A 26,268-nucleotide genomic window follows, 5' to 3' on the forward strand; every position below is an offset into this window, starting at 1 on the left:
CATGTGATATATGAGTAAAGGGTCAGTTGCTGTCTATGCATATGTAATATAATAGAATTTATAAGACATTTCAAAGATTTTAAAACTCTAAGATCACTCTTCAAGTCTGGCAAGGATGAAAATAGAGACGCTTCTTTCTGGTTAAAAGTTTGGAAAACTTACTTTTTTGGGAAAAAATTAAATTGGGTCTCTTTAAAACTAGCTATTAGATATAGGAAATTGAGACTTTGGGACAGGGAAGAAAAGCATTGGTGTTATTGATTTGGGTAAGAAATACCATGAACAAAAGTCAGTTGGCTAATCACACTGAGTTGAATCCCAACTCACTGATGTTTTGTAAATGGGGTTTAGGGTGGGAGAGGCATAGAGATTTGACAGTAAAAGTTTAGGGAACATAATGATACGGTTGACAGGTTGAAAACAGGAAACTCATTATTATGGGAGTCTTATTATGTGGGCTCCAGAATCACAAACCGGTAACATTTGCTACATATGCATTTCCTATGATCTGCTTCTCTGTGTCTTTTTAAATACACACACACACACACCACATACTAAATCAGTGTTAGTCATCTTGCAGTATCCTTAAGTCTCTATATTTTGTGATTTGTAAAGATATGCCATTATTAAACTGTTGATTCTAAACACTAACAATGTTCTCGTTATATACTGCATTTAATCATATTTGTATTTTCTAAATACTTAAATTTTGTATTAATTAATGAAAAATTTGAAGCATTCTATATGTTCAATAATAGGAGAATGGTTTAATAGATTATTGTATTGGTGAAATTTTTAGAGCTTAGGATATATTATGGGTAGACTTGAATCAAAACGAAAAAGAGGGCTTCCCTGGTGGCGCAGTGGTTGAGAATCTGCCTGCCAATGCAAGGGACACGGGTTCGAGCCCTGGTCTGGGAAGATCCCACATGCCGCGGAGCGGCTGGGCCCGTGGGCCGTAATTGCTGAGCCTGCGCATCTGGAGCCTGTGCTCCACAACATGAGAGGCCGCGATAGTGAGAGGCCCGCGCAGCGCGATGAAGAGTGGCCCCCACTTGCCGCAATTAGAGAAAGCCCTCGCGCAGAAACGAAGACCCAACACAGCCATAAAGAAATAAATAAAATAAAATAAAAAATAATAATTAAAGAAAAAAAAAAAAAGAACAAGAACACATGTAGATGATACATAAAGTGTATTATCAGCCTTACGTATTTCAAGGTGTGCTTTGACAAGTCCTAAAATTCATGTAAAAAACTGAATTAATTACACACACATATATTCCAAAAGGGATCTATATGGTTTAGAAGAAATAAACAGGAACATGGCCTACAAATGACTTGCTCTACCTGGACATTTGCCACTATATATCCACTTAGTTTAAAAAAGGAAATACAGTACTAGGATTGTTTTTCTTTTTAATTGCATATAAGACTCCACTTTGGTTGCTACATTTTTGACTACATTGTCACTCCATAACTTACTGCTTCCTTAGCCTACTGTTCTTTTGTAACTACCATCTGCCTAATGAGTTAATCTCAGCCATAATTTCAACTGCCTTGTTTCCCAGCAAACTGTATATATATACATGAGCTTGAATAGACCAGACCTGCCACTATCCTTTCATCACTTCTTTTGTCTGCTTTCAGCCACCTCAGCAACAGTTACTTTGGGATAACCATAACAAAAGTGGTCTCCAATTCTTTGGGTTTTTTTTTAATATTGAGTGTGGAGACTAGGAGGAAATTAGAACAGTTGAGGGAGGTCTTAGAGTCATGGCTTGAGAGGTTTGAAAGAATGCGATTGTTCCTTATTTTGGAATTGAACAATAACTGTGGGTGCATCCATTCCATTGTCCGGTTGTCCTCAGACATAAATGCAAAATTTCCATGGCAATTCTGATTCTGTAGGCTAAGATAGTATGTGGGACTTATTTTTGCAAATGTCTCAGTTATTTTTGATGCAAATATTCCATGGACTATAATTTGAAAGTGAAGGATACTGCACGTAGCCTAGCAGCCTGTGCACTACACCAGAACACTTCCAACTTTAGTGTATATAACAATTACTATGTTTCTTCTTAAATTACGGATTCAGTAGGTCTGGAATGGGACCAGTGGTTTTACATTTCTAACAAGCTCCCAGGTGATGCTGATACTGCTGGCCCACAGACCACGCTTTGAATAGTAAGACATTGTCAGGGGTTGTTATGCACACAGATTGAAGGGATTGGTGACAAATGCTGGACCAGTGAAAACTGCGGACCTGTGAAAATATTTTCATCATCTGTTTACAGGCCAGGGTTTCTTTGGGCTTTCAAATTGAATTAATTTGTCAGTAAGCATGCTACAGCATTAAAAGAAAACATTGATAATATATATTTGTAAAATAATTGGAGTTGAATGTTAGTCAGTTATTACAAACTGACTTTCATGGTCTTATCGAAATTACTAAATAATAATTCTGAGGCATTGTGGATAAAGTATTATGTTTATTTTCTAGGGCTGCCATAACAAAATACCACAAACTGAGTGGCTTCAACAATAGATATTTATTTTCTCAGTTCTGGAGGCTTAAAGTCCAAGATCAAGGTGTCAGCAGGTTTGGTTTCTGCTGAAGCCTCTCCCCTTGGCTTACAGATGGCTGTCTTCTCGCTGTGTCCTCACATGACTTTTCTTCTGTGCTCACGCATCCCTGGTGTCTCTTTCTCTTATCATAACGACACCAGTCTTATTGGATTAAGGTCCAATTATGACCTCATTTAACTCTAATTATCCTAAAGGCTCTATCTCCAAATACAGTCACATTGCGGGTTGGGCTTCAACATAGGAATTTTAGGTGAAAACAATTACATCCACAATAAGTACATATTAATAAATGTGAATCTAGAATAGATTATATTTTCCAATTTTTTTCCATTGGATCTGTAGGGGGGAAAGCTCTCAAATACAAGAACCTTAAATTTACACTGTGTTATGGGCTGAATTATGTCCCCCTCCACAAATTTATATGTTGAAGCCTTAACTCCCCGTACCTTAGAATGTGACTGTATTTGGAGATAAGGCTTGAAAGAGGTGATTAAGTTAAAATAAGGTCATCAGAGTCAACCCTCCTCCAATCTGACTGGTGTCATTAGAAGAGGAAATAAGACATACAAAGAGACACAGGAGTATGCGTGCACAGACAACCATGGGAAGAGGCAGCAAGAGGGCAGCCATTTGCAAGCCAAGGAGAGAAGACTCAGAGGAAATCAAGCCTGCTGCTGTCAGCTTAATCTCCAATTTCCAGCCTCCAGAACTGTGAGAAATAAATTTCTATTGTTTGAGCCACCAGGTCTGTGGTATTTTATTATGGCAGGCTTAGTAAACTAATACACACTGATTATGTCTACAGGCAATAACAGTCGGTCCAGGACATTTTAATAAACAACATACAGCTTTTGTTTTCTTTCATACTCAGTGAACCACACTTACATGCATCTCCTTCAAGCTTATGAAGAAAAATTCCTAAATACAAGACCAAATACCGTTGAATACACTTTTAATATAAATTTTTATATCCCAAACATAGGCTGCAGAACAAACCACTCAGAAAGCAATTCCAAATGTTGTTTTTTCCCCTATAAATCCTATAGAGTTTTAAACTGTAGTTAAATGAGAACTAAACAGTTTCAACTGGTAAAACATTTTAAAATACTCATTAAAATAGGAGTGTAATTGCAATTAATTTAAGAGTAGAGTGCTTCCGATGTTTAAAAATGAGCCTTACCTTTGATTTGGGTTCTAGAATTTTTACTCCATAAATTGATATTTGCAACTCAACTTTCGGAATTTTCTGGCCTTCAGATTTCTTGATATGTCTTGCAAACTACAAATGAAAATTTATTCACAAAACTGTAATTCTGTTTCTATAGAAAATGAAACAAATATATATTTGGAGCTCATATTCAGTGTTGAAATTTCATTAAATAAATTATTGCCCATTATAAAGTATTTTTATAAACTCCACACGGCCCCCAAATATTTAGAAATCAAACTGAAGCTAAGGATTGAAGTAATTATCCCAGATAAAACACTCAGAACTAGACTCAGTCTAGAAGTATTTAAATGTCCTGGTTTTCTAGAAAAATGGTACAGATGAGCCGGTTTGCAGGGCAGAAGTTGAGACACAGATGTAGAGAACAGACGTATGGACACCAAGGGGGGAAAACTGCGGTGGGGTGGGGATGGTGGTGTGCTGAATTGGGCGATTGGGATTGGCATGTATACACTGATGTGTATAAAATTGATGACTAATAAGAACCTGCAGTATAAAAAAACAAACAAACAAAACAACTAATACTAAACTTTCATTGGGTTATTTGTATGGAAATATGTTAATATAAATGTTTCAGACATTACATGAAATTTCTAAAAATCTTATATGTTCTGGTATAATGTTATAAGTCATAATTCTAGTTATTACTTTAAAATGTATATCTCAGAAATAACTAAATTTCCTTGTCAATTGCATTATTATGAACTTTCATCCAATCTTTAACTGTGGTCATTTTTAAGTCTTTTGTCATTTACAGACAGTTCTGGGTGTACTCTGATGCTTTTGCAAATATGTTCCTATAAAAGGGTTTCGGGCTTCCCTGGTGGCGCAGTGGTTGAGAGTCTGCCCGCCGATGCAGGGGACACGGGTTCGAGCCCTGGTCTGGGAAGATCCCACATGCCGCGGAGCAATTAGGCCCGTGAGCCACAACTACTGAGCCTGCACATCTGGAGCCTGTGCTCCGCAACAAGAGAGGCCGCGATAGTGAGAGGCCCGCGCACGGCAATGAAGAGTGGCCCCCACTTGCCGCAACTAGAGGAAGCCCTCGCACAGAAACAAAGACCCAACACAGCCATAAATAAATAAATAAATAAATAATTTTTTTTTTTAAAAAAAGGGTGTTTCATCTTCAAGGAATTCATGGAAAAGACTCTGACAAGTACAGGTTTCTGGTAACTGACTGTACTGCTGAACTGAATGAATAAGCATTTTCAGAACTCTAATGAAAATCTGATGAACTCATAAAAGTGCTAACAAAAGATCAAGATGAAAAAAAAAATAATTACATGGGACTGAGTGAACTGATGAGGATGATTATAATTTTTGTGACTTTCTGTTTGAATTAAAAAAAAAAATAGTCCTGTTTTTATGTGGCAATGCTATTCTCTCCCTACTTTCCTTCTCTCCTCCCTCTGCCCCCCCCTCCACCTTTCTTTTCAAGAAATAGAAGAGAACTATTGAAAAAAATTGTATTTATTACCCCTCTTGTAGGGCTTCAAGAAGTTATTTCCTAGTATAACATTTTGTTAGCATATTGATTACCCTAACGACTCAAAACAGAGTATCTGTAAGGCGGAATGGGGTTTCAGTCCTCTTTTGTGTGTCATATTTATTTGCATTGTGTATTTCTTTCTAATGTGAATACACATGGTATAGTGCAGTCCCAGAGCAGAGAGTGTTTAAAGGCCTCTTTCTCTTTTCATGATTTTGCACTGCCATGGAGAATAATATAATTAATGCATATAAGAATGCCTTGAAGTGTCTGCCTTGATATCCAGGGAGGGGGTTACAGGGGAAGGGTTCCATTTGCTTTATTTCATTTTGGGTGGAATAATTTTTTAGTTTGCTGTCTGTCCTGTTCTATAAATACAGGCAGCTTTTTTCTCGGTATTCAGCAGTCTTACATTCTGCACATAAATGTGACTAATTCATGCCAGAGAATTTTCTTTTTTTGTCTTTAAGAAACTTGTTTTGCTTCAGTGCAGACCTTTAAAAATTATCCCAGCTCTCTCCCAAAGAAAGTGGATTAATTTGTTTCTCTTCCCTTCATAATCTTCTTCCTGTATTGGTATAATCAAAGCAATTTGGGGGTTTTCACATATGGAGGCTGACAAAATAAATCAGCTGCTTTCCATCTACGTGAACACGTCTGAACAAAGCCAGTCCCATCGCTGGCTGCAGACGCAGTCTAAGCTGGCTTCCTGGGTGCTGCTCCTTTCCAGAAACAGACAATGAGCAATAGCTCTTGAAGCCTTTTCCACATCTGGACACAGCCATTCCTGTGACCTCTTTTAGTTTCCAAAAAGTCCGTCACAAAACAACCACTAATATTAAACTTATCTGTTATGTTTTTTCTGCCAGAAAAAAAAGGAAAAAATGAACAAGGGGAGGAAGTAGTGGCTACAAGTAGAATAAACAAAGAGGGGAGCAAGGAGGGAGAGAGGGAGAGCAGGGAAACGGGAGAACGAGACAAAGAAAAAGAAAAATAAACATAAAATATCTGATCTATGACTTGTGAAACCTTTTCTTCTGCTTCATATCAAGATGAAATAATTGTGCTCCAAGAAGATTCAGGGATCATCCAATCCCATCCTCCCATTTCAAAGATGAGAAAAATAAGTCTCAGAGAAGTCAGTTACCCTGGTCATAAAATCCATCTGTAGCAATCAGGCCTAGAACCTAGTTTTGCTATCTACTAATAACTCTTTTCTTTTGCCCAGCACATTTTCTGAATTAGAAAAAAACAAAGCTTCCAGTTCTATTTTCATGTTTATCAAGGTTGATACTGGTTATTGGCCTTGACTGTTGCACAAATGTTGCAAAACATTTAAGCTTAAGGTTATATTTGTTCAATCTATAATATTTTAAACAAAGTTTAATATTCTCATTCCTGTTTTTTGTTTTTTTTAGTTTAAGATGACTGTATTCTATCTACAGTTAACATGATTTCTCTAGGTCTCTTTTCCTACTTGTAGACCTCTCAACTGTGTTAAACAATACTTCTAATTTACATTTGGAAGATGCATTCATGCTCACATTGTATTCTTTTCTCTCCCTATTTACTATTTGAATGTTAATGCTTGAAAAGCCTTTCTGCAAATTTTTTTCCATTTTTGCTTCAGTAAATTTACTTCTTGGTCATCTAGACAGAGTGATCTACCAGTAAAACTTGAATATAATAATCCAATAAGAATATTCAAAGGTGGTAAAGCCTAAGAATTCTGGAGGATATCTGGATACAACAAATGAATAAACAAAAACAAGCCTTTATCACCACAAAATGATGGGGAAGGATAAAGTATTACTTGAAATAAATAAAGTACTTAGTTAAATATATGCCACTTGTAAGTAGAACAGCTAAAGAAATTTTAAAGGGAGCACTACTGAGTTTCAATATCATCATCACACAATTTCTATCCATTTCTCAAAGGACTTAAAAAGTGAAATCTAACTATATTATTAATGGAATATACATTATTAGGCAATAAAAATTAATGAATTAATTCAAATTCTTTTTGTGGTTCTTATAAATTATTGATTTAATTAAAAATTTTCCTGATACTCTTACAGGGATACCAGCTATGCATGTATGTTTACAATTAAAATGATCTTTAAGTATTTCATTAATTAAATAACTGGTTATGAAGACAAAAACAGAGTGTTATGCTACCCAGAGAGAGTGAGGTCAAGTGGAGAAACTGCTGGGCCTAGATTTAACAGAACTTTTCAGTAATTTTCAAGGCCACATGGCTTGAGGTAGCTTCATGTAATTTTGTTAGCTCTGCTGGGGTGAGGGGTCTGTCCTCTAAAATTGGGGTCCAGGAATGCTGCTCCCTGGTTATCTCCCAGGGAAATCAAGAAGTTTTGGATCTACATACCAATATTCATCCACATGTAAATATCACAAGCAGATTGTTTATGAAATATATTGAGCCCTCTGACATTTGTACTAGTTGTACTAAAACTAAATAAATCCCTATTAAAAATAAAATTCCTTACAATAACAATGATATTAAATATATAGAAGTTAAAAGGGATTTTTAATTATCACTTTTTGAAAAATTTGGAATTTTCTTAAATTGTAGACTAAAACATGATTAAGAGATAGAAATTGTTGAACATGATTGAGAAATAGAAAATAAGCTGTTTTGACAAATATAGAATTTCTGAAAGTAAACACTTATAAAAATTATAATATTTAAGAAAACTTTATGAACTATAAATTCTCCACAAAATGACAGAAAAATAGTACCCAATAAAATAAATCAAAGTTTTAAAATTTTTCGTGAAAAATAATTAGGCATCATTAAACATAGAAGCATAAAAAAATACACTATTGAAAATCTTGTAAGTTTTCTATCATCTTGTATTAGTCATAAATTTTGAGTTCTTCTTTAATGTCAGAAGCCAATATATTAATATTGCAAACTTTTGAAAAATTATTAAATAGAAATGAAATGTTACCTTTGTGGCAAATAAAATATAATACTGAACTATAGTGGATAAAAAAGTAATCAGAATACATATGTTTAAGAAAAGTAAGCAGGAAATTAAAATGGGGGATGTGTACACAAAACAAGGTTAATAAGCAAATTTCTTTTTTTTTTTTTTTTTTTTTTTTTTTAGTAGAGCCATAGCACCATCTTCTGGTCATCTCTACATGACAACAGAATTAAACAGGAGCCAGGGTCTAAGTTCTTAAAATAAACGTAAATATTCTTATATACTCTTGAGTTGTAGCATCTGCCCTTCGATACAAAGAAACAAACAAAAAAAATTTAGAAGTAAATAAAAAACATTGTTTTATTTATTTTCATTAGTTCATGAATCATTACCCTTAGATATACTTTCCTGATCTACAAAATTTTTACAATCAATAGAGTAAAAGATTGCTTATTAGATTAAGTATTCTGGAAGATAATTGAAAGACAAAAGCTATTATCAACTGAGTATAAATTTTTAAACTATACTGCATGATTTTTATCTTATTGTAAACCACATTCCTTTATTAACATAGTACATTTCCAAATAGGAAACTACATAAGAACTGAAAATAAAGTTTCACAAAAGTACATTAAAAACTAGCCATTTTTTAGAAAGCATTTCATCTCGAATATCTCTTTGTTATAGTCAATACGTAATTGAATCTTTTGGGGTTTGGATTTGGGTTCACTGAATAAAGAACCTCCTAGTTATAAAGAAACATTAAGTGTAAATATCATCATTCTTTTATAAAACATCCTGGTTGTAGTGAAGTTGGATTCATACCCAGAGTGTGCAACATTTTGAACATTTAAATAGAATCTTATTCTAAATGTTGTCCATAAATTGTAAGACTTTTTAAATTCTCTATTAGTGCTTAAAAGTATTTGCCAAACAAGCACAAGTATAAATTACTGCCTAATGAGTACTTAAAAGAAATGGTTGGCTGGTCCCTTTTTTCTCCAAATGGGAGTGAGATCATCTTAGGACCTTTTAGTATATTTCTTTAAAAATAAGTAAAATATAAAATACATAAAATATTTTAAAATGTAAAAAATTAGGAAAAGTCAGGTAAAATAAATGGATTAAAATATTACCTTTTATTTCTTTACCCAGAAAGCAAGCCAACTCACTTCAATTTTTTTCTCAATTTAAACACTCTAGATTCCACCTGATATGACATTCTCAAAGCAAAGTAATACTTTTTATGTTTATGATTTTGCCTGGCACAGAGGCTTACCTCTCCTATGGAATAATTTTGGATGAACTCTAAATAAAGTCAGAGAAGGGTTGTTTCTAAAAAAATTTTTGAGAACAACCATAGAGAATAACAGCAAAGTGTGTTAACAAAATAGTGCTATGTTAAATTTTCTTAATGAGATAAACATGAGAATTCTGTTGAAGGAGTTTTTCAAATCTTAGTATCTCAGAGGGAACAATGTCTTTTGGGATGAGATGCAATTAGAAAAACATGCGAAGGATGCATGGTGGCTTACTTAAGATTTTCTCAGGAAACTTGCTGATTCTGAGTATGTGGAGTTGTTTAGTGTCCTTTTCTGCTCTTACTCTCACCAGTTCCCCAGGTCTGCTCATAGATATGGCCAGATCCTCGTGGATTTGTCCATTAGGACGTCTTTAACATACAGTGTCACAGCAAAATGCTGCTTTGTAATTAAGTCTAATTCTACACTTTCAACTGGTGGATATGATATTCTAACTTTTAGAGACAGTTGTTCTGCCATTATTAGTCTTTGAGTTACGGCACAAGTCCACATTGCAAAGTAAAGGCAAGCTACGGAATGTCAACACATAAAATATTGCCGTTATATTTTTTTTGTTGAGTATGAAAAATTATACCTTAGAAAAATACAAAGAGTGTTCCACACCCAGAAAAATAATCATGTGTACGTAGTCATTATTAAATATGTTTCCTTGATCTAGTGATATTCATTCAACAGACCATTTTTACCAGGGTGAAGCCATATCTGTCACAGAGCTATTCATGCTTTGAATTTCCACCAGTCTACTGATGACTGAAGATAAATTCAATACACTAGACACTTATCTGGAGGGCTTGCCCTACCTTTAGCTTCCTTACAGCATCTCTCACAACTTCTGTTCCTTTGGGCTGCTCCACTTCTGTGCTGCCAAGAAACTGAAAATGGTCACTTGTGAGACAGGCTTTACTATATCATATATCAGTAAGTCATGTTGAAATATATCATGGAATAATAGAATGATGTGATAGTAATTCAAGTCCAAATCCTAAACAGAAGTTACTAATTTATATTATTTTATATGGAAATATAAATACATTACTTAATCATATACAATTCCTATTTTTCAAGGTTTTTTTAAAACATACTTTTCCTAAATACTTTACTTGAAGATCTGTACTGGAAAGAAAATTAAAGACATTTCACTGGGCCCAGAGAAATAAAGTTGAACTCAAATTTAAAATACATTAACAATTAAAAATTTTCTGAAAATTTAAAGCATATAATTTTTATGTTGTCAATAGTATATTTTGAGATATTAATGTGGTTTAATACAGTTTATAATGTCAAATCAACATTTTTCTTTGTTTTCCAATCAGCACACTCGTACAGCATGTAAAATTTTAAAATACACACTTTTTAAATACCCAGTATACAGCATTCATCAAAGCCATAAGCTAAAGTGCATTCAAAAAATTTTTTTAAAAGAAAGCTCTACAATTTTACTAAGTTTTAAAATATCCCTGGAGGTTTTTAGTTAAAACCTGACCTATCCCCCCAAAAAAGAAAAAGTTTCACAATAATTACCACATTGTAATAAAATCTCTATCCTGGAGAGATATAATACCTCTTAAACAGAAGTCAAATATCATGAAATGTTCAAGACCAATTAGAACTGACATGTGGATATTTTATTCTACAGATTATTTCTATATAAATAGCAAATAATCATTAAGTTCATTAGGTATATATAATTTTCCAAAGACTTTTTTTCTTGTCACATACTATCAATCATCATAACACCAGGGTGGGATAAGAATTCATCACTTCTTATATAAATAGACATATGCATGAGTACGTATGTGCATATACTTTACATCAAATAATTAAGTAGAACCTTTTTCATGTGTTAACTCACAGAAGGGAAGGGAGCAAAATAGTAATGTCAGGGTATCTTTTAAAATTACATTTAATTCCTTCTTTCATTCTTTATTTTAAAATTTTTATTGGAGTATAGTTGATTTACAATCAGCTAGTAACACAACTATACTTGTGTTAGTTTTAGGTGTACAGCAAATTGAATCAGTTATACACATACATAATCCACTTTTTTTTTTTTAGATTCTTTTCCCATATAGACCATTACAGAGTATTGAGTAGAGTTCTCTGTGCTATACAGCAGGTTCTTATTAGTTATCTATTTTATATACAGCAGTATTATATATACTGACATATATATATGTCAATCCCAATCTCCCAATTTATCCCTCTCTTTCATTCTTGAAAAAAATAACAATAGCAACTAAAGAAATGAGAGTTTTGTTTTTCAAAATGGGCTCTGTGTATTACCTGTATGAGAATTACCTAGGGAGCAGGTTAAAACATAACAATGCAGATTCCTCAATCTAATAAGGGTAGGGCTAGGGAATTATATTTCTAAAACCATCACAGGTGATTTCTTGTACTAAAATCTAAGGAACAGACTTAGAAAATAGTAACAGCTGAGGAGAATAGTGGAAGGTAGATAGAAAAGGTGAGCTGAAAATATAGGAGATAACTTCTGATCCTGTTTCTAATGAGATCATGGAGAGAACATGAAGCTCAGAAACATTAAGGCAAAAAAGTTTAAGTTTTCAGATTCTACAAGGTACAACAGTTTCTTTTTCTAATGTATTCAAACTATGCCAAACAACTGCAACTTGGTCTAAATGTAAAATCATTAGGCACTAGGTTTGTCCCTCTGTGACCTCAAATTGGTTGACCAGATCTGCAAAAAAAGACCAAAATTAATGGAGAAATTCTCAGCTAAAAAGGAACTGAAAACCTGCTACTAAGATATGCGAGACAGCCAAATCGATTCCTGATACCAATGGACCCATCACATTTCTTCTGTTTCAGGACAGTGTATTCAACTTTGGCTTCATGATACAATAACTTGGGAGCTTTAAACTTAGACCAGTGCCTGGGACTCTGATTTAATTAGCTGGGGCGGAGCCAGGGCATCTGTGCATTTTAAAGCTCCCCAGGTGATTTTAACATGCCACCAGATTTGAAAAGCACTGTTATAGATCATGCAGAAAGAGTAAAGGGTTCAAGTGACAGGAGGGGAGCGAACACAATAGAAGCTATTTAGTTCTGAGTAAATCCATGGGGTAAACTCTTCTCAACATCTCTGAAATTATCACTGAGAGATTCCCCATTAGTGGTGGTCTAGTGTTAGCAGAACAGGAAGGTAAAAGCAGACTATATTGCTAAGTGATTATTGAAGTATAAGAAGGAAGCGTCTGATGTGTCGATAACAGACTGCAAGAGTTGCTAGAAATATTTATGGAAAATATTCATACTTTGGCAGTAATGTCATGAGTCATAGTGGTTATACGTAAATAGGCCCATATGGGAAAATTATGGAAGAACTCCAAGTACATTCTAAATGAATCAACCTCTTGCAGTGCTCCAGGAACATTTTAATATGTTTCTTTCACAGTGGCTTTAATTAAACCATCTGAGTAATGAAACACAGAGAGAAGCCTTGAATGATTGTGGGAACTAAGCTTTAAAGACTTCCAATATGAAGCTTGCCACTTAACCCTTTTTTTCTATGTAATGTTGGATGAACTGAATGGAAATAATTTTAAAACTGAAAAGCAGATTATTCCTTATAATAGTTCTTGTATTTTTAAGTTATAAAAGTCATGATACTTAGATTAAATAGTTCATATTTGTATGCATTCCATGTCTATATAAAATATTTATAAGACCCTTGAATATGATGCAGCATGCTGGAATAAACTCTAGGCTTAGAATCTGAAGATACTGAAAGGTCACTTAATCTCTGTCTTATTTGATTCTTGAAAAATAAGGATAATAATATTGTTCTTCTCGCCTTACAAAATTGCTCTGAAGATCAACTGCAGAAAGAGATAAGAAAAGAAAAAACACACACAAAAACCCTGTAAACTGCAAAGTGCTTTATAATTATGAGGGATTGTCACTTCTTTATTTAATGATTGTTTGGGGAAGACACTAGAATTCAGTAGATATTGTTGGTGCCTGCTCAGCTCTCCTTAGATCTTCTTTATCAGGGCTGGGATCCATCCTCCAGCTTCCCAGTGCTTTGCTGGTAATGGCTCACACACAAGACCTTCAAAGGATTTCCTTTGGGCAATGAGGTCACTTTGCCAGTACAGAGAGCTGGAGACACCTGGAAGTTTTTTGCTTTGCCCCATATCACAGTATTCCTTAGCTAATGACTGGTGTAGAAAAATAGAAAAATAACTTCAAATTCTAAGAAAAAAAAAGATTTAGAGCCAAGTTTACAGATTACAAGGAGAGAAAAAAATACATACTGAGATATGAAAGGTACTAAAAATTTAAACTCCCATGCCCCAATTCTTCATAGGAAAAGAGGGGAGTATGTAAAACAAAGCAGAGGAAGAAATGGAACCCAGGAATCAAGGGGGTGGGGCAGTGACAGAGGGTGTTAACCACTACATATATGACAAATCAAGGCACAGCAGTGTAGCAGGTTATCCAGAAATAAAGAAGAAAATAACAAGAGTCGAAAATGGTTACTTCAGTGAGTGACACTTGGGAAAAGAGCTGAGGAACATTTTGCTTTTTCATTATAAGCCTTGGGGAAATATTTGTTTAAAATGGACATGGATAACTTTGATAAAATAAATATTGAATTAAGTCCCCAAGTGATAACAAGTTACAGTTGCACACACTCATTTATTCCTTAAAAAAAAAAAGAGAGTATTTACTATGAGTCAAGCATTTACTAAGTGCTGGGTATATAGCAGGGGGAAAATGTCCCTGTTCTAGTGTAGTTTATATCCCAGGGAGCATACCTGTGTATGTGCGCATGTATGTATGTATGTATGTATCTATATATTTCTATGTTTATGTCTAGATCACAAACATATTTCTAATATATCTTAGATGGCATAAGTAAAAATAACACAAATAATAACATAGATTGGGCAGAGTGTAATATTTAAGATCGAGTGATCAGGGAAGTCCTCTCTAAAAAGGTGACATTTTAACAGCGACCTGAATGAAAGGAAGAAATGAAAGATACTCAAACATATTGAGTCTAAATTCCTTTGATGTGTCAGTTAGAGTAGCAGACTCAACAGCTGGGTATACAAAGTAGTGCTTGGGGAAGGAGAATTCTGGGTAAAAGGTGTGGATTAGGGAGACCCTGGCACTGAGGTCTCAGTGGAAGGACTGAGGAGTGCCAGAACCACGGGTCCCCAGGTAGCTGCCATGCTGCAGAGGGAGATGAAGAAGAAGAATGCTGCCAACAGAAATAAGTTAAATGTTCGGTGAAACGGCAAGGAGAATCCAGAAAGTTAGATCCTTAATATTAGTAATCAGGGTTATCAGATGAGCAAATAAAATTATAGAATGCTGCTGTTGGTGGGAATGTAAAATATTAGAGCTACACTGGAAAACAGTTTGGTAGTTTCTTGAAGACTAAATATGCACTTACCCTAAGGTACAGCAACTGTACTTTTTGGTATTTATCCCAGATAGATGAAAACTTATATTCCTGTAAATATTTTTGCATTGATGTTCACAATGGATCTATTTGTACTAGTCAAATGTCAGAAACAACCCAAATATCCTTCAGTGGGTGGATGGTTAAATAAACTGTGGTACATCCATACCATGGAACGCTACTCAGCAATAAAAATAAGAGGACTATTGTTACACACACAACTTGGATGGATCTTAAGGGAATTATGCTGAATAAAAGAAGTTAATCTCAAAAATTCTCTTTTCTGTTATGAAATTTACCTAAATAAAAAATATAGAAAATTTGTTTTACAACCTCTTAGAAAATGGGACATTGGTATGTTGAACACTTTCAACTGGGTAAAAGTCATTGCTTTTATGTGTTAGCAACTTTATGTCTTAGCTCCTCCATGTGGCAGAAAAAAAATAACAATTATGAGAAGAGAGTATAATGTATCAGACTGTTTTTGCTTTATACATGTATATTCTAAGTGTTATTTTTCACTGTGGCAAAAGAGCAAAAGAAAGAGTTATGTGTTCCGAGGCCAGTGATAATGGTGGGTGCTCTTTTTCTTACTTCAAGTATTCAAGATTTTATCAATTATATATCTTCAGAGTCTCCAATAGACAACATTCTTTTCAGCACATACTTTTTTTGAAAGATCAGGCATTAGACCTTACATAAGTCCAAGTGTGTGTCTTGCACAATTGTGTGTCTGTGCTTTGAAAATCTGCAACAAAATTTTTCTGTTTACTTATGAATAAACATTTGTATTTTAATTGTAATGTATGTTCACTGTAGGAAATTTAGAAACTACAGAAAAATGTATCAATGAATTTAAGCATCAACTTCTTTCTCACAATCAAGAGGTAATTATCATTGAAAATGTAATATGTTTTAAATTTGTTACAGTTAAGTAATTGGCCAATGATAGTATTAGGCAAACTTACAAAAACAAACAAGACCTCTTAAATTACTATATATGACTGATTCCGTTTGGGCATTATTGTGTGTGTGTGTGTGTGTGTGTGTGTGTCTGTGTGTGTGTGTGTGTGTGTATTTAAATTTTACTAGTTATTTACTAGTTATTTACTAGTTATTAAAAGGATTGAAGATTAAAATACTGAATAATATTTTGATCCTAGATAATATGGACAGATAGGAAAGATATAAAACACAAAAGGACATTTACAATATATTAGACTATGAAAAGTAAGATGATAGTGATCTAAAAATGTTTTGTGTATTCTTAGTCTGTATATTAAAAGGTATAACAACATAGCATATATTTTTCATAGATTTTACAAACTATAAAATATCTTTGGAAAATCATCAATAAAGACTTTGACAAATACAGAGCAAATTTTTGATACCTTAAAGCTAATTATATATTCTGTGCCAATAGTCCAACCTACGCATCTCTTTGGTCAGTGCGTTTGGATACTTAGTAAATGCACTCATAGCAGATATTTTAGAGGCTGGAGGTTGTTGAAATTAAAAACAGAAAAATGTCATCAAACTCACTATTATATACAAAAATATTTACTTTATAGACTTTTAAAATTAGAATGCTATTAAGATATTTCATATCTGGCTTAATATTTTCCAAAACTCCCACAACTATTTTTCAATTAATTGAAATGACACAGGCTTCTCTTTTAAACTAATCTCAAGTGATGTCTGTAGCCATTTCTTCCAGTTATTTCATTGTATTCCATTATGCCTAAAATAAGCATTTTGCAAAAATGTGTGAAAGTTTGAGAATTACACCTTCATTTTCAAATATTACTTGAAATTGACTTTTTTTTTCCCCACTTGAAAGACTGAATAGTTTGTTTTATGACTGCCTTCTTTGCCAGTAGAGAGCAGTGTTGGACATCATATGGACCTAATTATAATATCTGCTTTTCTCGCTTTCTCAAATGTTTTTAGAATCACTCTGTAAATATGAATAATGTGGGTTTTTAAAAAATAAATGCCAGATAAACAACAATTAAAATAATTAACTGAAGAGTTGCTAAACCTAGCTGCTATGATATCTGACACTAACATATGAACGAGCTAACATAACAAATATATTGAATACACGTTTATATCAAATTCAAAATATGCCAAATGTATGTAGATAATATGTTGTCTATACAATTATTTTAAAATAATAAAGGAAAATAATTTCCATTTTGTACAACATAAAAGTTTTCTCTAACATCAAGGCTAATAAATAACTATTGGTAGCATAACTACCAATGGATATTTTAACTATAGAAAAAAAATAAATGAGTATGTCTCTATCTTTGTAAGCAAGGTTGCAGAGATTCAAACAGGATGGGGCTAATTTTCTTGGCGTTAACTTGACTGCCTATGTGTAAAAAAAAACAAAAAAAAATCCAGTACTTAAACCTTCCAGCTACTCAACTGCACCCAGTAGATAAGCCATACAGGAGTAAGCCAATTTAATTTTATAGTCTTTATTTGGCTGACTCTCCATGTCACAGTGCCAAACAATATAAAAAGCACATCATAATAATCAATTGCTAAAGAAAGGTCAGAATCAATCCAACTTAAACCTATTACTTGTCAAAACCATAATCTTAAAAAATAAAATAGATCCACCAAAAAAGAAAGGATGTAATTTAAACTAAATGCTCTAAAGGTTATCCTTTAAAGGAGGAGCAGGATTTAATAGAGAATAAAAAATATTGGGGTCAGTATTTAAAAGTTTACATTTTATATTTGATTTGATATTTATTCTCATTTTATTGTAGTAACTTTCTATAAAATTGTATCTTTTTTATTATTATGTTATTTTTTAAATTTTTTATTTTATTTTTTTTATTTTTGGCTGCATTGGGTCTTTGTTGCTGCATGTGGGCTTTCTCTAGTTGCGGTGAGTGGGGCTACTCTTCGTTGGGGTGTGCGGGCTTCTCACTGCGGTGGCTTCTCTTGTTGCAGAGCACGGCTCTAGGTGCACAGGCTTCAATAGTTGCAGCACACGGGCCCTAGAGTGCGCAGGTTTCAGTAGTTGCAGTGTGTGGGCTCAGTAGTTGCAGCGTGCGGGCTCTAGGGCGAGCAGGCTTCAGTAGTTGTGGCACACGGGCTCACTAGTTGTGGCACATGGACTCAGTAGTTGTGGCGCACAGGCTTAGTTGCTCCATGGCATGTGGGATCTTCCCAGACCAGAGATTGAACCTGTATCCCCTGCATTGGCAGGCGGATTCTTAACCACTGCGCCACCAGGTAAGTCCTATTAAATTGTATTCTATATCTTCTTATTTTACATGAATACAGAGTGTATTATTTTAACAGGCTCTTGCTATTAAAAGAAGATTTCTAAGTTTAAGCCAAAACAAACCTAGTTGCTATAAACAAGAAACTGTGCTCATTGCCCACTGTGGAAGGGTCTCCCAAATCTAGTTTTGAATCACACGGTCACAGTAAGAAGCACTGAGGGTTTTGTTCTGTCTCAGAGGCCCCTCCACAGTCAAACTTCTTTCACATCTGAGGAGTGAGACAGGTGGAGTGAAAGGCAGAGCATTCACCTGTGTTGTTATAAATAAAATTATTACAAAAATAAATAAACACCAACTTACACAGAAAACCAAAAGCATGGGCTTTGAATCCAGACAGGCTTTACAATCCATTTTCTCCTTAGAGAACCACTCGATTGTGGACTGTGGAGATATTATCATTCAACTCCCATTATTTTATAGATAATATAAACTGAGCACAAAGAAGGTGAAGTGACTTCTGAAGGTCACAAAGCTTTTCAGTAGCAGAGCGAGGGCTAGGATTCCAGCTCTCCTCATTTTCAGACATACACTCTTTATTTTTGCTATCTTAAATAAAACAGAAACAGAAGGAAAGATAATATAGTATACTGGATATATATTACCCATTTAGGCCACATCCATTTGGTTAATTAAGTTTTATGTTATAGGTTCTTTCTATTGTGAGATATGCTTAAAATCTGAGGAAGTCACCTCACACCAGTCAGAATGGCCATCATCAAAAAAATCTACAAACAATAATTGCTGGAGAAGGTGTGGAGAAAAGGGAACCCTCCTACACTGTTGATGGGAATGCAAATTGGTACAGCTGCTATGGAGAATAGTAAGGAGGTTCCTTAAAAAACTAAAAATAGAACTACCATACAACCCAGCAATCCCACTCCTGGCCATGTACCTGGAGAAAACCATAATTCAAAAAGATGCATGCACCCCAGGACTTCCCTGGTGCTGCAGTGGTTAAGAATCCGCCTGTCAATGCAGGGGACATGGGTTCAAGCCCTGGTCCAGGACGATTCCACATGCCGCAGAGCAACTAAGCCCATGTGCCACAACTACTGAGTCTGTGCTCTAGAGCCCGTGAGCCACAACTACTGAGCCCACGTGTCACAACTACTGAAGCCTGTGCACCTAGAGCTCGTGCTCTGCAACAAGAGAAGCCACCACAATGAGAAGCCCATGCACCGCAACGAAGAGCAGCCCCTGCTCGCCGCTACTAGAGAAGAGCCCACATGCAGCAATGAAGACCCAACACAGCCAAAAAAAAAAAAAGGAAAAAAGATACATGCACCCCAATGCTCATTTCAGCACCATTTACAATAGGCAGGGCATGGAAGCAACCTAAATGTCCATCAACAGAGGAATGGATAAAGAAGATGTGGTACATATATACAATGGAATATTACTCAGCCATAAAAAAGAACAAAATAATGCCATTTCCAGCAACATGGATGGACCTAGAGACTGTCATACTGAGTGAAGTAAGTCAGACACAGAAAGACAAATATCATATGATATCGCTTACATGTGGAATCAAAAAAAAAGGGTACAAATGAACTTATTTACAAAACAGAAGTAGAGTCACGTATGTAGAAAACAAACTTATGGTTACCAGGGAATAAGGGTGGGGGGATAAATTGGGAGACTGGGACTGACATATACACACTACTAATAAAATAGATAACTGATAAGAACCTGTTGTATAGCATAGGAAACTCTACTCAATACTCTATACTGGCCTATATGAGAAAAGAATCTAAAAAAGAGTGGATGTATGTATATGTATAACTGATTCACTTTGCTGTACATCTGAAACTAACACAACATTGTAAATCAACTATACTCCAATAAAAATTTAAAAAAAAAATCTGAGGAAGTCAAAAGAATATTCGGTTGGCTTTACGGTTAGGTAACCTGAATTTCCTCTACCATTTCTTTATTGAAGCTCTCAGAGCCTCAGTTTCCTCATTCATAAAATGGGGATAACACAGTGTTTCTGTGAGAATTAAATGAGATAATGCAATCAGTGACTGGTACAGGGTGAATGTTCACTGAATTTATGCTTAGAAATTAAAATACAATAATAAAATAACAGTCACAACAAGACTTTAAAGAAAGCCAACCTACCAACAGACTATGAAGTAAGCAAGAAAAAAAAACCTATTTTAAGCCACTAGTAGTCAGATTTTGGCTATAGAGGCAGCTAGAATCCTTACCAACACATACACAGGTATATTCTTTCCTCAAAATTTTATTGGTTATTTTTAAACACTTATTCTTCTAAATTCTCATTGTAATTTAATTTCATTGCAATGTAATCAATTATACAAAATGAGATGTGAGATTTTTAGGATATCTATGAAATACCTACTTGTGGATACCTTATCAGTAAGTGTTTATACTGTTTTTCAGGAAGGCCAAGTACTTTTCTTGCTCAATATATTCTTAGTTGCTTTATAGTCTGGGGTAAACAAGTTTTTTTTAATTCTATTTATAACAAATTATTGCTACTATGGGAAACATTTACCCTGTATTTAGTCAGCTTACCAAATTATCTTATTAAGCTTAGCAGTTTTATTTCTTTTGAAAAATGTGAATCTACTGGAATGTAATTATCAATATCTTTCTCAATATTGCTACAAATTCTTTCATTTTCATTGCTTACAAAACAATGTTAAATAACAGTTATAACAAGTATCCATTTCTTATTCTTAATTTTCATGAGATTTAATTAAGCTTTTGGCAATACAATATACTGCTTATTATTCTACTTCTGTTTTAAACTTCAATAATGTAAGTGCTCCAAAACTTCTTGTGCTCCTGAACTCTGTCCAAAAAGAATATATTTATCTGTAGAAGGCCCTAATATTTCAAAGAATCTCCACATTTCTCCTGAGCTAAATTTATCTCTTCTTCTCCCTTTTGGAGAGAATGTTCTTTAAAAGCTCTGCATCCATCCTAATTCAGGGGATAACATTTCCAGTACTTCCCCTCTGAAACACTATATTATCATCACCATTTCTCTATCCTCCTCCTCTTAAAAAATATTTATTGTGTACCATCTATGTGTCAGTTTCTGTTCTAGATACCAGGGATACAGCAGTGAACAAAACAGATCCAGATCCCTGACCTATTAATGCTGCTGTAGGCTACACCCTTATCTTCAATGTTCAGAGAGGGTGCCTATATTTTCTCACAGGTTTTTTCATTCCACTCCACCTACAGCCCTATTAAGTATAATCTAAATAAACTGCAACAAGAGAGCTTCCAAATCAACAATAATTGCCATAGTGGAGTTTTCTGGCTGTACGTGATCAGTTTTGAAATCTTAAGACATCTTGGAGAAGACCTCATCCCAAGCTGTGAGCAGAACTTCTCCTTCACATTTAAGTATCACAGAAATGAGTGACCACATTAAGGGACTTTTTACTACTCAAACTGCTATCCTTGTTTCTTTAGGAAGGGAGAAAAATCTACTTTTTAGATCTTGATAGGCTGTGTATAGCTCTTCCAAGTGAAAACTGAGTGTGGACTAATGATACTCCTGAAACGCAGATTTATTTATTTCTTTCAACAGACTTTCTGTCAATGATTAATATGGCCTGTTCACTTTGTGAAGCACTGTTGCGTGCACAGCGCTCATTAGTGTGCTGTGATGGTACAAGCAAAGAAGATGGAATCCTGCCCCCTGGGGCTTTACCTGCTAGATTTAGAGATTCAAACACATACAAGGAAAGGCAAAGACAACAAAAAACAAGACAAACAAACAAACAAAAACCTGAGATCTGGAACAGATAGAGACAAGCTTAATGTTAGTGACTATGAACGTACTATTCTACTCCCATCAGGGGCCCCCAGAGGCACAAGTGAAAGCAGGCTCTGCACCGAGCAGGCCTTCTTTTAATCAAGAACTGTTTACTGAGGGCCTACTATGTGTCAGGCACTGTTCCAGGTACTCAGATACAGTGATGAACAGAAAAGTCAAAGTCTCTAGGGAAGTGGCTTGGTGGAAACATGCAAAAGGGTTTTAGAGCCACATAGACACAAAGTTTGAATTCTGGCTCTGCCACTTGATGGGTTTATGAATCTTAACATCTCTGAGCAGCATCTTCTTCTGTAAAATGTAGATAAACATCCCTGTATTTATAAATGGTTATAAGCAAAAATCGTATGGGTAAAGGGCCTGACACATAGTAGGCATTCAAAAAATATTTGCTTCATTCAATAAATGCTCCTACAGGGAAAGATAAATACCGTGTGGTATCATTTATATATGGAATCTAAAAAATACAACAAACAAGCGAATATAACATAAAAGAAGCAAACTCACAGATATAGAGAACAAACTAGTGGTTACCAGTGGTGGGGGGGAGGGGTAATATAGGGTACGGGAGTGGGAGGTACAAACTGTTGGGTGTGAGATAAGCTCAAGGATGTATTGTACAACACGGGGAATATAGCCAATATTTGGTAATAACTGTAAATGGAAAGTAACCTTTAAAAATTATATAAAAAATTTAAAATTTAAAAATAAAATAGAAAAAAATAAATGCTCCTAAATGATACATAGGTGCTGATTATTTGGTTCTATATCCTAAAGTAATGCTGGAACAACAGAGTTTGTGACTGATTATTTTCAACAACAGTCAGGGTATTTTTTCTTCTGATTTTATAGATTCAACATAATTCTATTAATAGGGCTTAAATAAGTCTGCTGGGAAGCTGATGACTCTGGCTAATGAAGTGGCAGATGGGGAAATACAGACGCATCAAGCATCCAACAATGGCAGGGTCCTGGCAATTTCTACAGGGGAACAGGAGAATGAGCGGGTCACTCTGATTTTGTGCAATCAGTTGAGTCCATTTATGGAAGGAGTCTGCCTTGCAATCAGATGTTGCTATGAAGATGCTGCTGTTTTATCTCATGAGCTAATAGCCGAATTCCCTCTTCCCTGTTTGTAAAAGTGAGCAGCTATTATGCTTCTACTATCACAACTCATTCTTCCTACTTTTGTTACCATTAAGCCCATCTACTTCTAACTTAATTTGATAATTCAGTTTATTTTTTTAAGTCTACGCTTTTTTCTTTTTAAAGACAATTTTATTTATTTATTTTCAATAGTTGAAGTCAATTATCACTAATTAGCACCAATTAGTCTTCACTGTAATGCTTAATTGGTTTTTCTTTAACCTTACTATATGCTGATTTTATTTGATTATCCTTGGCCTTTAAAAAAATCAGTTGTCACATATTCCTCGGCAGCTTTTGAGAGTATTTTTCAGTTGCCCTTTGAAAATTCTAATCCTGGTATTAACATAGACCTTTATGTTTTTATTGGAATACTTCTAAAAATTTAATAACCTGATTAGTAACTATAATTCCAAACTATATTAAAAATTCCCTTTATATATACAGAATTATATTGCAGTGTATTACTTTTCTCAGAAAGAACTATATACATTTCTATTTCCCATGATATATTTGATTAATATATCAAATACTTAAATTTGCTATATTCACACTGCAAAACTGGTGAGAAGAACCTTTACTTTATATGCAGTTCCATTATTAATATGACTAAAGTTTAAAGTAAGTTACTTATTTTTAACACATTTTTAATTTAAGCATTTTATGACATGCCATTTCAATCCCTTGTGCATCAGAATTAATATACTATATATATACTGGCTCAGGCCTGAGATTAATTTGTTTTCATTTAAAAGCAATAAATGTTATTAAAATGCACAAATAAGTGAAGTATTAGCAAAGATATAATAGCATTAAAATCATATTTATTTGCATTTCATTTCGGGGCTAATCTAGTATAAATTTCAAACTTATATATGGCCACAATAGAAATCATGCATGCTGCTACATGTAAGAATTAGAAAACATATGGCATTCTCTCTTTGCACCAAAAATTTACATTCTGTTACTGAATATTCAAGTTAAAAGATCTATCCAAACTCAGGAAGCCTCACTCTATAAAGCCCCAATAACCCCCGCCACTCCCCGGTAATGGAATTTTACTAAAGACTCTGAGAGTTTCTGCCATTTAAACATGATTAAGTCTTTATCTGAAGGTAGATGGCATTGCACACACCGGACACCTTGGGGAAGGGCCTTTTTAAGTCCTTGATAACATCTCATTGGAGTTGGAGGGCCTCACTCACTAGAAACCCATCTGTCAAGCTTTGCCTGTAGAAATCCTGCCAGCAGCCTGCAGGAAGGAATGCAAAGCGGGTGGTTGGTAGGGAAAATGTCACGAGAAGGGCAAGTAACTGTCTCTTATTCTCAACAGTCTCGTTAGCCTCGCCACAGAAAGTACTTTTGGCTTGTTGCTCTAAAAACACTTCCTGAGAGAAGGAAGAAATTCAGGTTGTGGTTGGTTCTTCTGTACTTGGATTGAAATTTCCTAATTTGTTATTAGGATAGCAAATTTACCAAGTTACCATATATACTGTTTGTAAAATACAAATCGTCATGTAAACACTGAAGTCAAGGGGCTTTATTTTTGTTAATTCTTATTGTCCTCAAAGATTGGCTGTTTACTGAATGACCAAGTCAAACTTTATTCTGCCAAGGATATAGTGCTAGGAAGAATCTCTGGACTCAAATTAAGATTTGAATCCTGGCTCTGCTGTTACTAAGTTTTTTGGTCAATCTACTTCACATTTCCAAATGTTAGTCTTTATAAAAAGTGGTAGTGATACTTCTATATAGAGTCATTCTGAGGATTGCTGAAGATAATGAGAATACAGTATTTAGCATTTAATAGTATTTAGTATTTAAAGGTAACCTTTTTTTTTTTTAAGATTTATTGGTTGATTGATTGATTGATTGATTGCTATGTTGGGTCTTCATTTCTGTGCGAGGGCTTTCTCTAGTTGTGGCAAGCGGGGGCCACTCTTCATCGCGGTGTGCGGGCCTCTCACTATCGCAGCCTCTCTTGTTGCGGAGCACAGGCTCCAGACGCGCAGGCTCAGTAGTTGTGGTTCACGGGCCTAGTTGCTCCGCGGCATGTGGGATCTTCCCAGACCAGGGCTCGAACCCGTGTCCCCTGCATTAGCAGGCGGATTCTCAACCACTGCGCCACCAGGAAAGCCCCAGTATTTAGTATTTAATAGGTTTGTCTCACTTAATCAAGTAGGAGAACTAAAACTATTTTATAATAAAAGCCAAAGAGTCTCTTTGAAATTAAATTGTTCCATACTACATGATCCAGATATATTATAGAAAACAACTAACCAATTAGCTTCTGGTTTTTATCTACTACTTTGAAATTATATAAATGTGAGTAAAAAGGCAAGGGTGTTTGTCATGCTAGTTCCCCCCCACCGTGGTTTTATTTTATTTTATTTTTTTTTTTTTATTTCTGAGATATACATTTTAAAGTAATAACTAGGATTATTACTTATAACATTATACCAGAACATATAAGATTTTTAGAAATTTCATGTAATTTCATGTATTTTTTTATTTAAAAAAAAAATTTTTTTTAATATTTATTTATTTATTTACTTGGTTGTGTCGATGCGGCAGGTGGGCTCCTTAGTTGTGGCTTGTTAGTTGTGGCATGCGAACTCTTAGTTGCAGCATGCATGTGGGATCTAGATCCTGGACCAGGGATCAAACCCGGGCCCCCTACATTGGGAGCACGGAGTCTTAACCACTGTGCCACGAGGGAGGTACCCCACCCATGATTTTAATGTCCCAGTATAACTCCAGGAAATTAATAAACGGGAATCTCATATTTAAGTGGGACTATGAAGTGTCTGTGTGTGTGTGTGTGTGTGTGTGTGTGTGTTTGTGTATACCAGCAAATATACTCATGGGCCTGTATTTAAAATAATGATGAAAGGAAAAGAACGGATAAATAGGGTACTATTTAATCAAATGTTAGAGATAAAAAATATACAGGAAACATTACATTTAAACTTTACTAAGTG

General features: G+C 34.7%; 1 protein-coding gene across 12 annotated transcripts in view; it reads right to left on the reverse strand.

The window, feature by feature from the left end:
- The window catches only part of GULP1 (GULP PTB domain containing engulfment adaptor 1), a 367,595-nt gene that overhangs the window by 49,861 nt on the left and 291,466 nt on the right, over nt 1–26,268 (reverse strand). For all 12 annotated transcript variants that reach the window (XM_082397569.1, XM_082397571.1, XM_082397576.1 and 9 more), the window contains 2 exons: nt 10,380–10,451; nt 3,767–3,865 (listed from right to left, as the gene is read on the reverse strand). In XM_082397569.1, coding sequence (XP_082253695.1) covers nt 3,767–3,865; nt 10,380–10,451 — 171 coding nt within the window. The remainder of the gene's footprint in view (nt 1–3,766; nt 3,866–10,379; nt 10,452–26,268) is intronic.

Source organism: Balaenoptera borealis (genome assembly GCF_965194805.1).
Source record: "Balaenoptera borealis genome assembly, chromosome: 6".
NCBI lineage: Eukaryota > Metazoa > Chordata > Mammalia > Artiodactyla > Balaenopteridae > Balaenoptera > Balaenoptera borealis.